The sequence below is a fragment of the Leiobunum rupestre genome, unplaced genomic scaffold, assembly GCF_980474605.1.
Source record: "Leiobunum rupestre unplaced genomic scaffold, qqLeiRupe1.1.hap1 H1_H1_scaffold_14, whole genome shotgun sequence".
Lineage (NCBI taxonomy): Eukaryota > Metazoa > Arthropoda > Arachnida > Opiliones > Sclerosomatidae > Leiobunum > Leiobunum rupestre.
In genome coordinates this window covers 794,704-811,598 of record NW_028324283.1, presented here as the reverse complement: position 1 = coordinate 811,598, position 16,895 = coordinate 794,704, and the positions used below count along the sequence as shown (strand labels likewise).

General features: G+C 38.8%; 3 protein-coding genes across 3 annotated transcripts; all 3 read left to right on the top strand.

Annotated features, from left to right (window-relative positions):
• Positions 1 to 8,729: 8,729 nt before the first annotated feature.
• Positions 8,730 to 9,314, top strand: LOC149920592 (uncharacterized). Its single transcript, XM_090164353.1, has one exon. The coding sequence runs from the start codon at positions 8,730 to 8,732 to the stop codon at positions 9,312 to 9,314; it is 585 nt and encodes a 194-aa protein (XP_090020479.1).
• Positions 9,315 to 9,329: 15 nt separating this feature from the next.
• Positions 9,330 to 12,467, top strand: LOC149920591 (uncharacterized). Its single transcript, XM_090164352.1, has 3 exons — positions 9,330 to 9,990; positions 10,039 to 10,485; positions 10,552 to 12,467. The coding sequence occupies exons 1-3, from the start codon at positions 9,330 to 9,332 to the stop codon at positions 12,465 to 12,467; spliced, it is 3,024 nt and encodes a 1,007-aa protein (XP_090020478.1).
• A 102-nt stretch (positions 12,468 to 12,569) lies between these two features.
• On the top strand, positions 12,570 to 13,541 carry LOC149920590 (uncharacterized). The gene has a single exon (XM_090164351.1). The coding sequence runs from the start codon at positions 12,570 to 12,572 to the stop codon at positions 13,539 to 13,541; it is 972 nt and encodes a 323-aa protein (XP_090020477.1).
• Positions 13,542 to 16,895: the final 3,354 nt, after the last annotated feature.

The window sequence follows — 16,895 nt, the reverse complement described above, 5'->3', positions numbered from 1 at the left end:
TCAAATTTCAGGAGCCAATTACAACAGGCATACGTCATCGCCACTTCAGCCTATGATAACTCTTAACCGCCGGTTAAGCTTAACCGTGGTTAACCGGGGACCAGCAGAATCCGGCTGTTGATGAGAAATACTAGTTGAATTCCGTTGCTCATTAGGAAAAGCGATTTGCGACATGGTAAGCGTCAATGCTTGTTTTAGAGGCTAAACAAGTAAACGCTCGTGTCTCGCAGCCAAACAGCATTGACTCTCGTAAGCTCCAAAATAAATAATCCTAGTCGAAACTAATCACTCAATTAGTTCGCATAAACCAACACATAAATGCAGCCTTTGTACCTGGTATATCTAAAGCGACGTGCTAAAAAATATGCCTACTGAAACTGAGAAAGGTAAAGATAACGAACGTCGCAGATAGAGCCCCTCAAAAAAAGGTAGATATACCATAGGGCGATAGTCAAGATAAATAACGTATATCATTGGCAATTAGTAAGGATAAAAAGTATATGTAAGAGTTTTTTATTTATCTGCGTTCGTCTCAAAGTAGGTAGTACCTTTTACCAAGAATTGTAGCTTGTACCTAAAAACAATTTGGCAAGCCAAAATATACCTCTCCTCGGAAGAATTGTCCCTAGTGGTATTAATTTTTCGAGATGACTTTTAAAGATATATCTCCGCAATTCCGAGTTATGTACTAAAAACGTAATCCCGGTTCTATCCCGCCCGGTATAAAATTATAATTATAATTAAAATAATTGAGACGAAACAACCGAGTATAATTTATTCAGAATATTATAAATTAAGTAGTTACAAAAGCGAGTTAGACGTACCAAGACAATGCACAATTGAATTTAACCCTATTTACGGTATAAGTTTATCAGTTAAATATAATACGAAGCCAATTTTAATGAAAGAAATGTCTACAGAGGGTATTTGTATTTTTCTCGCTTACGAAATACTTGCCACATCTTTAACGCTCATTTTATTTCAAATTAAACAGCTTAATCAGTCGAAAAAACGTTTAAAATAAATTTCGAAGTAATGACGACCCAGTTAAAAACCAGACCAACATAAGTGTAAGCGCTCGATGTATACAACTCGATAAAAATATACGACTGAAAAAACGAAATATAATACAAATAAAACGAACGATATTTAAAATAAAAAAAAACTGATCCTAATAAAACGTGATAATACCCTCCACGTCACGCACATTCGAAATACGCAGAAGTAACGTTATACTATATCTAGTTTTAAATATTATAGTATCAAAAAATAAAGAATAGAAAAATACACTATAACAACCCAATCAATCAGACTTCAGAAACAAAACTCATTGAAAAATATTATAACGCAGTCAAGCAATCAGACTTCAGAATCAAAATATTTCATAGAAAAATATTATAACGCAGTCAAGCAATAAATTAGTTCAAATACTTAGAAATCAAGCAATAGAAAATATAATATCAAGAAGCGCAACACCTTACCATTCACAAATACGATTTTTCACGTTATTATAATGAAACCGGATAAGCTTTTGACATGACTTACGCTCATAAAGGTTCCTCTTCTCACGTCTTGCGTTTATTCGTGATGGCCGTTTCTTTGAACTGTTCGAAGTTGAACGCCCGCGACATCATCTTCACTCCCCTCCTTGTTCGCAACGATATCGTCTTCAAGGGCATTCACAAAAGCGCCATCGTTGGCTTCGTCAGGTACGGTGTTTAGAAACGGGTCAACGTTCCAAGCGCACCACATAGTATCGTCTAAAGAGTTGACCGAAGCCAGTGCTTCTTCACGTTGACCTTTCATAGGAAAAATATATTCTTCGAATGTCACATCTCGTCTAATGAACACGGCGTCAGTTTTCGGGTTCCATAAGTGATAAGCTTTAGCGAAAACATCATAACCGATGAAAATGCACTTAATCCCTTTCGGCGCGAACTTGCCATGTCGGTGCTTATTGACCGCCCAAACTTGACAGCTTCATACCCGTAAGTGGGTAAGGTCGATCGTTTTCTTTTTCCAGATAGCTAGCGCAGTATTGTTTTCGTTCGCAATAGTGGGACAGCGATTACGAATGTACGCTGCATTATGAACCGCATCGGCCCAAAAACAAGTTGGCATTCCCGATTCTAAAAGCTTGCATCTGGTGGTGTCTAGTAATGTCTGATCTGCCCTTTCGGCCACGCTGTTTTGCTGAGGCGTCTCTAGAATCGTCAGCTGCCTTTCTATTCCAAGTTCGATCAAATTCGCGTCAAAATCCTTGTTGATATATTCGCCGCCGTTGTCACTGCGTAGAGATACAATTTTCTTTCCATGGCAATTTTCAACCCGTCGTCGGTAGCTGTTAAACTTTTCAAATACCTCGCTTTTGCGCGTCATCATATGCACTTCAGTATAGCGAGAATAATCATCAAATAATGTTACAATATACTTGCTGGCTCCTTTGGAAATATGAGTGACAGGACCAACGACGAACGAGTGAATTAACCGTAATGGCTCAGCTTCACGTGAAAGGTTTTTCTTCGGGAACGGCTTTGTTTTTAGTTTCCCAGTCATACAAACTTCGCAGTTACTAATAAAAAGACTGTCATTTGGATCAATGCGAAGCGTCGTCTGACCAGCTAACTTCTTAACAGCAGCAGTATGCAAATGGCCAAGACGTCTGTGCCAAAGAACGTCAGTCTCTGATATTCCACCATGGAGGGAGGCTTTTGCAGAAGGTATAGCTTTTGAAGCCATTGTTTTCGGTATATCTTCAACGTTTTCGTAGAAATAATATAAACTTCCTTCTTTCGTCCCAGTGGCTATTATTTCGTCATCTGTCTGTATTAAAACTTCCTCATCGTGGAACAGTACGTTGACTCCCCTGGAAGTAATTTGTGACGCTGACAGCTATTTCCCCCGAAGTTCAGGAACATAAAGTGTGTTGAGTAATGTTAGTTCCCAACCGCCACAATCTTTAGTTAAAAGTAAACTTACATCTCCTCGTCCAGTCACTTCTAAAACTCCACCATCTGAAACTTCCACTGTTGTCAGTTCGTCGTAAAATGTAAAGAAATTTTCACAGCAAGAGGTCATATGATCTGTGGCGCCGCTATACATCACCCATACGCCAGTACTTTTATAATTCTGGTTGGCGTCAACGCTTTGTGATGTAGTCGAGCGTGTTAGCTTCACTTCTATGAAATTTGGAAGCGCTGTTTTTAGACTTGTGTAGTTTTCGTTTCAATATCGGCATCGTGGTCTTGACCTTGATAGAGACAACTACTTGCAAAAATGTCCGAATTCCAGACATTTGTAACAACGTCTATCGGAGTAATCGCGATTGTCTTCTTTTGGTAGTGTCTTTGCGCGAGTATCTCTTCGACCTCCGCCTTATGCTTCCATTTTTGTGGAATATTGGCGACCAAATCCTCTATCATTTGCCAGAAAATCCACGACTCCTTCCATTTCCTTTGTAATGACTTTGAGTAGCAAGCGCTTTATTACTTTCACTCTGGTTGTTGCCTTCATTTGCTGTGGCAAATTCCAATCTTTGTTCTTCTTCAACTAGTTTAGATTTTAGTTTCGTCATTGTTAAATAATTGTCATCTAAGCGAAGACTCCGTGACACAAATTCATATTCATTCAGAAGTCCTAATACTGCGAAACCAGCCAACGCAGTTTCTTCTAACTCGAATACAGCATTCTTGACTTTGTGATATAAGGCATTACGCCGTGTTAAATAATCGCCAATGGATTCGTTAGTTTTCTTCTGCGTTAGTAAATGTAAGCCGTGCCTTGTGTCAAAACTGGTATGTATGGATTTTAGAGTTGCCCATATGTATAAGCTTTCATCGTTGACGATTATAAAAAATATAGCTTTGGCCTTGTGGTCTAATGACTTCTGAACGGCTGACAAATCAACACCAAAACCAGAGTCAATGGCATCCCAACAACCCTTTGCTTCTAAAAGTCCATGCGCCCTCATTGACCAGTGGCGATAATTTTGAGAATTTAACTTTTCAATCCTATATTCATCTCCCATAATTATAGTTCCGTTTATTCACTTCTTCAGTATTATTGTCCCTCGTTGGTTCCAGTTCACTACGTCATGTCTTTTCCAGAGAATGAAACAATGCCTAGTGCCTACCTATTCCAAGGTTCGAACAAAGCAAATCTTAAGACTCGGCTTCTTCACAGGAGTGCTTTTCACTAAACACTTAACTTTAATGTTGTATTTCTTCTTTAAACAAACATTATAAACGGCCTGGGCCCATAACCTGTTAGTATTTTACTAAAACCTAGAACTTAGGTAGGTAGAAATGTATACAACGAGTTTAAATAAATAAAGACATTTTAGTGACGTCAGTCGGCATTTACAACTTCACGCGGACTAAATAAAAATACTAACATGAAGTACAACAGGGCACGCGATTACACCAAAATACTCGCTATACTAAATTAATAAATAGTTCTTAATTTCAGTCTAATTTAGAATCTACTACTGACACCATTATACGTTTATGGTCGAATAGTGGAAAAAGCCTGCAATTAAAACGAAACTGATGGACAAAATGGTTTGGTGACGAATAAGGACAAGTGCTATCGAATAATGGAGGAATGCTGGTCCGAAGTGTTGGAATAAAAATCCACTCAGGAAGAAACCGAAACGAGAATATTTCTTGATGCTAGTCACGCGTCAAAACATGGCTATAAATATATCATTATTCAACCAAGCGACAAACCAAGTCAGATGTTACATAAGGTAAATAACAAAGGTTGTAGACATCTTCGTGATATTTGCAAGCTACACAGTGCCCTCAGATCTTATGTTTGTAAAGCTCTAGTCGGTTTGTACGTGTTCACCGGTTGCGACACCGTGAGTGCGCTTACTGGTAAAGGTAAACTTTAAGCACTGGAAATATTAAAGAAATTCCAAGAAACCTTCACAAGACATGAGTAATCTTGGGAACTACCAGAAGGTTATGTTATCAATTTGGAGACATCGTTATTCGAATTCCCAAAAACGAAGCTTTAAAATGCATACTTGATTAGTTTCAACTAAGGGGTGAAGTCTCAGAGGTCAACATGCATCAACCATGAGCGAAGTTAATGATACTTAAGTTCCAAATTAATCAATAACTCATGTCAAAAGTGAGTTAACGCATTTTTTGTTTTTCGTTTACTTCAGTGAACAATTCCCGGAACAAAACCAGAGGACAAAGCTCGAAAGGTCAGAATTCTGGTTTTCCAACTGCTGCGAGAAAAGTCTGATTCTGTCCCTAATACGAAGCGATGTCAGAAGCAATATAAAAGAATACGCTATAAAGTCACTCTCGAATCTCTTATTTAATTAACTTCAGAATATAACCCTCTCTGAAACGCTCGCGCAATGTCGCGAACGAAATTATCATCGCCAACCACACAGATGATCTACATCCCAGGCATTCCAATCAGAAAATGATGGTCAAGCAGCCGTAAATCGTCTTCTGCGTCCTCATGCCACCTGTTGGTCACTGACTGCCAGACATTCCCAAGATAAGAAAACTGATGAAAGAGACGGATTCTCTAGTCGAACCAGACGTTTCAGGCCAAAACCCGAAGCACTGTCAGACAGTGATTTTATTGATAAACTAGCGACTAGTATGAATGCTTAAGAGCACCACTGCATTACAAAAGCTCAAGAGTCATATTTTCGATAGCTAGAAGATGATGTACAAGAACTTCACTGGGACTATCTGCAAGCAACGCTTCACCCATTCGCGGTTTACCACAAGAAAAAATTAAAAATAAGAATGCTTAAGTGAGTGTATAGTAAAAGATTAAATGGAGCACTCAAATCCCGTGGGTCCCTGTCTTATCAAAACGGTTCTTAAGTCTCTTAAAACATCGCTTTCCAATTTAAACACATCCTATATTTCCGTGATGACGTGGCTTCACAATTTAAAGAACTTCATTAATCTATGCCACCACTATAATGATTTTCAGCAGAGTTGATTTTTTTGGTATTAGCCACAGCAAGTGTGACGCCATTTAAGATACAGTGAAATGTTTGGTAGCCTGAGCTTCGTCGTAGTTGCTGGAAGCCAAACAAATAGCCATGCCCTGACAATATTTTGAATGGGCTTACAAAAACCCTAAAATGAGTATAACCCCCTCTTGCTTGATATTGTGCACTTGTTAGACTATACCGAGTAGCTTCCACAAGCCTTCCTAGCGAGAACTGGCAAGGAGTTATTTTGTTCGGGTTTAACCCCCAAATTCCGAAAGTAAAAGGTTATACACCCTACACCGAGAGAAAAATATTGGGTAGAAATTACATGGAATTTTTTACAGAATGTTTCGTAAATATCTTTTACTTGAGATTCATGTAATTTATACAAATATCTCATAGTAAAATTTTCAACCAGAATCATTGTATTGTATACATCTGAAATAATAATTAAAATTTCTAACACGCCTCTAAATTTTACGGAATTTACATTTAAAAACTGCGTGAATATAGCCAGGAAATATAATATATTTGATTTGTTCTTACTACCCTTTTTTAAAACAATTTTATGTACACTAAACATTTCCGTAATTAATTTTTAACCAATAAGGTACTTTAATTGTAAAAACATATTCAACACATTTGCTAAATATTTACCAATAAGCTCCAGCAGAACTAGAGTACAAAGCAATAGCCATAATCGAGTGCACAACATAGTAATGCAACTCCTTGGCTTGGAATCCAGACACTTATTAAACTTAGTTCAAACCACAAACACTAACGAGATGAATTTGAATTTAAATGTATAAACATTAATTTGTTTTAATTTGATGGGTAATTAAAAATATGACTCCATTGGTGCTTTTACGAGATGTGACTAAAAATCTTTTCTTCATATTAGTTGATTTACAACAAATAATGAATTTTAATGGATTATTACTGTTTGGTAGCAATTCAACTTCGACCACAATAACTTCAGGAACTACCTGTATTTTTAATACCTTAAAACGTCTTCATTTTTTACTGTAAATAAATAGTAAAATGTATTGAGCAAATATGAACATATATAACATTTCTACCATAGTAACTACATGGCTGTCCTTAATTACAAATATATGAAAAAACCTCGAATTTTTACTATAAACAAATAGTAATATATACTGAAAATATATGTATATATTACTATTTAACGATAAATACTACATGAAGCCCCTGTATTTTAAATACCTAAAAACCTCCTGTAATTTATACTGTAAATATTTCTTGAATATAGTAATTTTAACAGTACAGTAATGTATTAAAAAAATACAGAACGGGTGCTGTAAAATATTTTTGTAAATTCTACTTTTTTATCTCAGTGTATAACTAAACTAACTCCTGGCCGCCCTTCGCTAGGAAGACTTGTGGAAGCTACCCGGTACTGTCTAAGCGCAGCCTACCAAACCAGAGGGGTTATACTCCTTTTAAAAAAAGTTAAATTGCACAAAGGTCAATTGGAGAAGATATTTTTAAAGGCATGCAGTGGGATGTGTTCGAGAAACCAACACCAATTTGTTACATTAAATAAGTTTGAAATTAATATGCACAGAATATCACCAGACACTTTTATTTCTAAGATTTTTGAGACAAGAATAAAAAAATCGGAAATTACATTTTCTGATATTCCCACGAGTCAGTATGTTGCTGCTTTGTATGGCGAAGAATGGTACGTAGTCATTGTACTGGAAACGTTGGAAAACGAAAATTCTTATCGTCCAAAAATTATGGTGAGAAACCAAGGAGAATAGAAACACCTTTACAAATATTTTACCTTGGCCTAATTATATCAGGCCCGTACACAGCCGCCAAAACTCGGGGGCACTCAAATTCCTTTTGGGGTGCCAATGCCTTTAGTCATTTTTATCTCCCCACCTATGAAATTAGTAAATTGGGGATGCTCAAGTACTCATTTGGGGGCGCTGAGCATCCCCTGGCGCCCCCCCCCATGTACGGGCCTGAATTATATGCACATCAAAAATTCATTTTATGCCTTTGGCGCAAGCCACACGCTTCTAGCACTGAGTAGCTAACTGTTTTTGGAAATCTATATTATGCAAGGCAGCTCCAGTTTCTATAAAAATTAAGAAAATTATTGAAAATACAAAAGGGTTCGGGAATGATCTTCCGTGAATTCGGCTTTTCTGGGGTGATATTAAATTCGACATTAATAAATAACTACTTAATATATTTTTTTAATTCTTAATATAAGCTATTGATTTAGCTGTAGTAATATGATTGTTAGTGTTCAGACGCTCAACTACTAGTTATTAAATTAACTTATGTTAATAGTTCCGGTCGATGTAAATATTCGCGAAGGGATAAAAAAACCCTTTTTTCTGTTTCTTCATTTATTGTGTATAATCTTTAACGTTTTACTATGTTTTTTTAACCATTGATTCATTTTCGGGCGATATGCTTTTAACGTTGAAATATGTTTTTTAGTCTACTCAAAGCTAACTTCATTTATGAAAAATAAAATATTGATCAGAGTTCATTCAGATCTGCTTTCGGTTACTTGTCTTTGCTGTTGCTGCTGCCTAGTTTAAGTCGCGATAGTTCCAGGGTTTTTGGGATGGCTGAATTCTACGACTAGACACGAACATTTTTGGTCCGTCGAGCCGGATTTCTAAGCCGGTTGTTTTACGTGGATTCTAGTCGCTGGGTTCACACCTTCGGATCATTCGTCTTCTCGGATCGGAAGCAAATTTCGTTCCGAATGCCGGTCACTGCTTTGGACAAAGCCATCGCCGAAAGATGTAAGGGCGAATTGGGTCTGAACAATATAGGCAGAAGAGTTCAGAGTCATTCAAAGATATCGCTAAACCTGCAACAAGTGGAGTTCTTCATCAACGAAGCAGATAAGTCTTGGCAAATGATTGATGACGCGCATCTCAAGATCATTCCACTAGATTCCGACAAGGCTTTAAATCAAAATACCGAATGGGACAGACTGTTCACTGTCTACACGGATGTCAGATGCGGATTGGAAACCATCAAGGCAACGTTCGCTCCAACTCCTACTTCGCAGTTTTCGGTTCCGACGTCTCATTCGGAAATCAAGTTGCCGAAGATCAACCTCCCTACTTTTTCAGGGGAGGTGCACGAATGGATGTCGTTCCGGGATATGTTCCAAACAGCTATCCATTATAACAAGGACTTGTCGAATGCGCAGAAGCTTACGTACCTGAAGTCAAGTCTAACGGGAAATGCCGCCAAGTTAATCAAATCGCTCCCTATTTCGGACATAAACTACGGCATAGCGTGGGACACTGTTACGAAGAGGTACGAAAATAAAAGATAACTTTAATCTTCCATAATGAAGCGTTTCATTGCACTTCCGGCAATTTCGAGCGGGAATTCAACGGCGCTGCGATCCATCGTGGACATGACAATGGAGTGTACGAGAGCTTTGGACACGCTCAGTATAGCGAATAAGTGGGATGCCTTTTTGGTTTATCATCTGACGCAGAAGTTGGATCCTACTTCTAAGGAACAGTGGGAGCTAGGCCTAAAAGATACCGAGATACCCACGTCAAAGACGCTTCTGGAATTTATCGAACAGAGAGCACGATCGTTAGCCGCTTCGTCGTCAGGTCTAAGTCAACAACCTAGAGAGCATCTAAAGAAATCGGTCAATCTGCACGCCAGAACGGGAATAATGCCTGCAGACGGAAGTGGTTTATTTTGTTCCGGAGCGCATTGCAATTTCAAATGCCCAAAATTTTACGGTTTGAAAATCGCAGACCGGCAGTTCTCGGCACAGGAAGCGAAGGTCTGTTTCAACTGTCTTCGTTCCGGTCATCGAGTAAAAGATTGTCCACTTGAAAGGGGTTGTAAGACTTGTGGACAACGACATCACTCCCTTCTCCATTCGGATAGCCTAAATCAGAGATCCGGTAGTCGACAGTCCAGGGGAGGTCAATCGACTGGTGACCTTCAGCCTGGAAACCAGCAAACGATCCAAAGTCAACAGTCTGGTAACCACCAGATAAGTCAACTTCAAAATTAAAATTTCCATGTTCAAGAAGTCGTTCATTCTAAATACGACGCCATGCTAGCCACCGCCGTGATAAGGGTAAAGACGGTTTCCGGTGAATGTCTTCAATTCCGCGCGCTCCTAGACGGCGGATCGACAGTGTCATGCATCTCCGAAGCGTGCATCGGACAACTGGGTCTAGGACGGGAGATGGTCGATACGGAGGTCGTTGGCCAAGGCTCAGCTCAACTCGGCAAAACGAGAGGCCTCACTCAAATACATTTCAAGTCGCATATCGATGCTAAGACGATAGAGAAATTTCATGTTAGCGCCTACGTTCTCCAGAAGATAACGTGTCAACTTCCGGTCAGAAGATATGACGCAACTAACTGGAATCATCTAAAGAATCTTCAGCTAGCGGATCCAGCATTTAATGTACCGGCCGACGTGGATATCCTTCTGGGTGCCGACATATTTTATAAACTTCTTCTCGACGGCAACTGAAGATCAAATTCCGAGTCTCCGGATGCTATCAATTCTAAACTGGGATGGCTCGTCGCAGGTCCAATTGGCGTAGAGCAGCCCAAAATTCAAGTCCATCACGCCATCTCGTTGGACGAAAACCTAAATCGGTTTTGGGCGGTGGAGCAGGTTCCGAAAAAACCAATTCTTACCCATGCCGAGAAAGGATGCGAGGAAGATTTCCAGACAAACCACTACAGAGACGAATCTGGACGATTCGTGGTTCGAATGCCTATGAAGAAGCCCAAAGTCTCTCTCGGATTGTCTCGAGAAACGGCTCGGAGGAGATTGCTACAAATCGAGAGAAAACTCGAATCGAGTCCAGCTTTGAAGGTTTTATATCAAGGCTTCAAGGAGCTGTACGAAGGGCTGGGGCACATGGTTAGGGTGGAACCCGTTCCTTCGTCGATCGAACGAGTATTCATTCCCCACCATTACGTGCTGAAGGATTGTAACCAGACTAACAAATTTCGAGTTGTATTTGATGCATCGTCGAAGACAAGTTCTGGTAATTCGCTGAACGACGCTCAGCTAGTTGGTCCGGTCGTTCAAGACACGCTGTGCACTATCATCATGCGATTCAGACTTCATCAAGTCGCATTCAGCGCTGATATCAAGAAGAGGTATCGGCAGATACTTATCGCATCCGACCAGTGCGACCTCCAATGTATTCTTTGGCGAACGTCTCCGAAATTACCTATTCAAGAATACCAGCTCAGAACGGTTACCTACGGTACGGCATCAGCACCGTTTCTCGCCACTCGAGTCCTCCAACAATTGGGTGACATTGAGTCAAAGGAATACCCGTTGGGGGGCGAGATTCTCAGGAGAGATTTCTACATGGATGACGTTATGAGCGTAAGCGGATCGATTGAAGATACAAGAATAGCTATATCGCAACTTCGTGAGCTGACAGACAGCGCTGGGCTCCCTCTCAGCAAATTCGCTTCGAACTACCAGGGATGTCTGGTGGATGTTGCAGTGGAGTTGCGGGAGACTAAGGAAGTCCTCGCCATGGAAGAAGAACCTCTCGTAAAAACTCTTGGTCTTTACTGGTATACTCGAAGAGATCAATTCCTTTTCAAGGTGCAAGTTCCGGAGTCGGGGGAAGACGTCACGAAGAGAACGCTACTTTCGGAGATTTCGAAAATCTTCGACCCGATAGGGTGGCTCGCTCCTGTCGTGATACGATCTAAAATTATGAAGCAAGACGTTTGGAGGGAGAGAGTTGGTTGGGACGAAAAACCGACACCATCGATTCAGCAACAATGGCAAGAGTTTCGAGATTCGATCTTGAAGATTCAGGAAATTCGTATCGACCGTTGGGTTTACACCTCACCTGATATATCTGAGTTGGAATTCCATGGATTCTCGGATGCTTCGGAAAAAGCTTACGCTGGAGTGGTTTATCTGAGAATGGTAGAGAAATTCGGAAAGATCAATGTTTCACTCCTTGCATCGAAGACCAGGGTGGCTCCGGCAAACCAAGCTATGTCCATTCCAAGACTGGAGCTATGTGGCGCATTGCAGTTTGCTGACCTCTTAGAATCAGTACAAGAATCGTTGGGACTTGATGTCACTCGGGTCAAAGCATGGACAGATTCCACAATTGTCCTATGCTGGATATCGTCGTGTCCAAAACGATGGAAAACTTTCGTTGGCAATCGATTTTCGAGAATTCAAGAAACTATCCCAGCGTCGCAGTGGGGTCACGTAGCTGGCACCGATAACCCAGCCGACGCAGCGTCGAGAGGAATTTCCGTTTCAGAACTCGTAAAGCATCAGCTCTGGTGGAAGGGACCGTTATGGTTAGCAGAGAGCACGCCCGCTCCAAAAACGTCGAAATGGGTAATGGACACCTCAAAGGTCAATCAAGTTTATGATGAGGAGAAGATCGTCATCGTTGCCACGAAGGCCCACGTTGTTGGTAACTCAACATTCACGAGATTTTCGTGACTTTTACGGTTACGTCGTATCACCGCGTGGAGTCGAAGATTCGTTAATAACAGTCTACTCCCATACCGACTGAGAACCGATCAGCAATCAACAGCTTCACGAATGGAAGGTCCATTAACGACTGAAGAATTGAAATCGGCGTTATTTGCTCTAATCAAGGTTATGCAAGCTGTAGAGTTTGCGGAAGAAATCGAGTCATTGAAGGAAGGAAATCCGTTGCCAAGGAAGAGCAAATTACTCTGTTTACGCCCGGAGTTGGATTCGGAAGGCATCCTTCGAGTGGGAGGTCGTTTAAAACATGGCGATTTCACCGACAACGTAAAACGCCCAATTCTGCTACCACGTCACCACAAATTTACGGAAATGGTGATTCAAGAAGCACACGTCCAGCATTTGCATGCTGGAGCGCAGTTGGTTCATGGTATTATATCTCTAAACTACTGGATTATCCGAGGGAGGGATGCAATTCGACATCAAATTCGGAGATGCATAGGTTGCACAAGGTATCGAGCAGAAACGGCGAAACAGATGATGGGGGACTTACCTAAGTCTAGACTGCAATATTGTCGAGCCTTTACAACAACCGGCGTCGATTACGCCGGGCCTTTCAATCTACGACCAATTACGCCTAGAAGTAAAACGACTTACAAAGCTTATATATCGCTTTTTGTCTGCTTCGTCACTCGGGCGATACATTTGGAGCTCGTTTCATCCTTGTCTACAGAAGCGTTTATCGCAGCTTTACGAAGATTCACCTCAAGGAGAGGAAAGCCCAGCGACATTCATAGCGACTGTGGCACGAACTTCGTCGGCGCAGCGAAAGAATTGACGGAATTCATGAAATTAATCCAGTCCGATTCCCATAACGAAGCGGTCGCGGATCACCTTTCGTCACAAGGAATAGCGTGGCATTTCAACCCTGCCGGCGCCCCTCACTTTGGCGGATTATGGGAGGCTGGAATAAAATCCGTGAAATACCACATGCATAGAGTCATTGGGCCAACTCGTCTTACATTTGAAGAGTTTTCAACAGTTATCACTCAAATCGAGGGAAGCCTCAATTCTCGACCTTAAACTCCGATGTCGTGACGGATCTGCAAGTATTGACGTCAGGACACTTCCTCATCGGAGAGTCTCTGCAAGAGGTTCCCGACCCAGATCTTTCGCAACTTCCGATGACGAGACTCAATCGTTGGCAACTCCTTCAAAAGCTGAAACAGGACATCCACAAGCGCTGGCTCCGGGAGTATATAACGAGACTCCAGCAACGTCCGAAATGGATGACTCCTCAACGAAATATCTCAGTCGGGGACACGGTACTCGTAAAATCGGACGCCTCTTTCGCTGCCAGCTGGCCTATTGCTCGAGTCGTCCAGATACATCCAGGTCGAGACGAACAGACGAGGGTGGTCACTTTACGCACCAGCAGAGGGGAGCTTAAAAGACCGATCGTGAAGCTCTGTTTACTTCCGTTTGACCAGGAAGACGCTGTACCCGATTCTTGACGCTACCGCATCAAGGCCGGGAGTATGTTCAGACGCTTAACTACTTGTTATTGAATTAACTTATGTTAATAGTTCCGGTCGATGTAAATATTCGCGAAGGGATAAAAAAAACCTTTTTTCCGTTTCTTCATTTATTGTGTATAATCTTTAAGGTTTTACTATGTTTTTTAACCATTGATTCATTTTCGGGCGATATGCTTTTAACGTTGAAATATGTTTTTTAGTCTACTCAAAGCTAACTTCATTTATGAAAAATAAAATATTGATCAGAGTTCATCCAGATCTGCTTTCGGTTACTTGTCTTTGCTGTTGCTGCTGCCTAGTTTAAGTCGCGCTAGTTCCAGGGTTTTTGAGATGGCTGAATTCTACTAGACACGAACAGTTAGTTGATAAGTCCAAAATAAAATATTAGAAAGCAGCTTACGGTTGGAATTTTTTAACATGTCCTTTTGCTTTATAAGAAGAATTTGATCATTACTGTTTCTTGGCCCGAAATATGAAGAATAATTTATTTTGAAAAAATTTAAAACTGGCAAGGGTTGTTTGAAAAATACCAAATATGAAACGACTTAAACTTTACGGGTATGTGGCGTAGAATTCCGTGTAAACGTGTCATCATCTGCCTAAATACGCTTAGCTCCCTATTTTAAACAATTATTATTTTCGTATAATTTGGTTAATCAGTATCATTTCTTACAATAATTGCAATGGTACAAGTATAAGGTGACTTAAAGCCTCTGGCGTTAAATGCCAGCTTTGTATTTTTTACAATGAAGATCAACAAAGATAACATGTTGGCAAAAAATAATAATAATAATTCAGAGTTCTTTATTCAGAACACTTCTTAACGCTATTATTGCAAATGTTTTTAAAACAATATATCTCTTTATTTTAGGTAAGATATCGTATAATTTCGTTTTTAAGTAATTATTTAACATTATTACTCGCTTCAATTTTTGTAGTGTAACCTGCTAGAAATTAGGATCATTCGGATCTACTATTTTTACGACGTCATTGACAAATACTTCAAACAATAGGGGGTTAAAATTGATCCCTGATTTTGGCCAGTTTTTAAAATACAAGGATCTGAATAATTTTTAACAATTCTCCTCTGTTTTTTCCGTTTATCTAAAAAATGCTCGAAGAGTGAAAGTTAAATTTCTTATGAATAACTTATATTTACAACTATACGAAAACCTTACAATTTATATGATAAGTAATCCAATATTGCGAAAAACGGAAAGAACCTTATAAACTTACATTATGGTTGGTGGTAAATTCGTTATCAAATCTAAAAAATTTAAAGAGCTGGTTTTATTAATAGCGTTTTATGAAACTTTTAATAATGGTGAAGTATTTGAACTGATCGTTAAATATCCTTAAAAAAATTTGCTTGTATCATTGAAAAAAAAAGCGAGGGTAGGTATGAGCTAATTAACGGTTTTCTCTGGTGATGGTGTTTAGCATTATTTTAAATTCACTAGTTCCCGAGCGAAGTAGAGCTAAAATCGCGCGAATTTCAATTTTCAGGAAGAGGAAAAGCAACTCGAATGGCGAACGTAAGATTATACAGGGTGTTTAATTTTGCCCTTATATAGCATTTGTCTCCCAAACTATAATAGATGAGTTTTGAAATCGGAAGATAAAACTTACCAATAACAAATACTCACTTCGTTTCTGAAGTACGTTCGCAGCTTGAGAAGGTGTTTTGGCATGTAAATCTATGTATTGCCTGTGAGCGTTTCCTCTTGGGTAACTTATTGCAAGGCGAATTTTTGGCCGACAAACTGATTATGCCCTGTCGTGCTTACCTCTTTTCAAAAGATAAATAATTGAAAAAAGTAATATTATTTTTGTGCTGTTTATTCTCAATCAATAAACCCATTAATGGCAATAGAAACTGAGAGCAACAAAACCTACAATGATCTCCAAATCGGTACTGCAGAATACTAATTATTACTGGAGATAGTTAACTTTCTACCGAACAAGAAAATATGTATTTGTCATAAGAGAGAAGGACTATATTAAAATGTCTTTTAGCGGTACTCGCTATCCCTCTCGAACTAAATTAATTTCTTGTCCCTAACGCATGATCCTGAGACCTGAAAATATTTCCATTATCTACTTCGCTACAGAGCAATCAACTTTCAAATGCCGTTTTATGACGACTTCAAAAAACCAAAATACGTAACCAAATATATATTATTATTCACACGAGAAAAGCGAGAAATAACGATTTTACAATTACATACAGGTCAAATTATTCATTATTCTCAGGACACATTTATTGTTTTAAATAAAATAAAATAACAAATTTATTTACTTTAAAAATTGAACAAATTGATTTATTTTTAAAAATTGAACAAATTTATTTAATTTTTGTTTAAATAATGAAAATATATATTTAGTTTATTTGTTGAAATAAAATTATTGAACAAATTTATTTAATTTTTGTTTAAATAATGAAAATATATATTTAGTTTATTTGTTGAAATAAAATTATTGAACAAATTTATTTGTTTAAATAAAATAAACTAATTTATTAAAAAAATTAATAGATTTATTTGTTTAAATAAAATAAACTAATTTATTTAAAAAAATTAATAGATTTATTTGTTTAAATAAAATAAACTAATTTATTTAAAAAAATTAATAGATTTATTTGTTTAAATAAAATAAACTAATTTATTTAAAAACAATTAATAGATTTATTTGTTTAAAGAAACTAAATGGCTCAATTAACAAATTTATTTGTTAAATAAATAAATGAACAAATTAATTAACAAATTTAAACTGATCGACTTTTACCGAAATCAAAATCCCGATGGTAGCCAGATGACGTGTCAATTCAGCTCTGCTCCACAGCAAAAGGTGCGTCATGATCGTTTTTTTTTTGTTTCTGCCAATGGTTTCGGAAATAAAC

What these genes read in the sequence shown, in the direction of transcription:
- LOC149920590 (XM_090164351.1), top strand. Translation starts at nt 12,570, where the DNA reads ATGGAAGGTCCATTAACGACTGAAGAATTGAAATCGGCGTTATTTGCT.
- LOC149920591 (XM_090164352.1), top strand. Translation starts at nt 9,330, where the DNA reads ATGAAGCGTTTCATTGCACTTCCGGCAATTTCGAGCGGGAATTCAACG. An exon ending in GATCCAAAGTCAACAGTCTG is followed by an intron (nt 9,991 to 10,038) that starts GTAACCACCAGA and finishes TCCATGTTCAAG; the next exon opens with AAGTCGTTCATTCTAAATAC. An exon ending in TTATAAACTTCTTCTCGACG is followed by an intron (nt 10,486 to 10,551) that starts GCAACTGAAGAT and finishes GGCTCGTCGCAG; the next exon opens with GTCCAATTGGCGTAGAGCAG.
- LOC149920592 (XM_090164353.1), top strand. Translation starts at nt 8,730, where the DNA reads ATGCCGGTCACTGCTTTGGACAAAGCCATCGCCGAAAGATGTAAGGGC.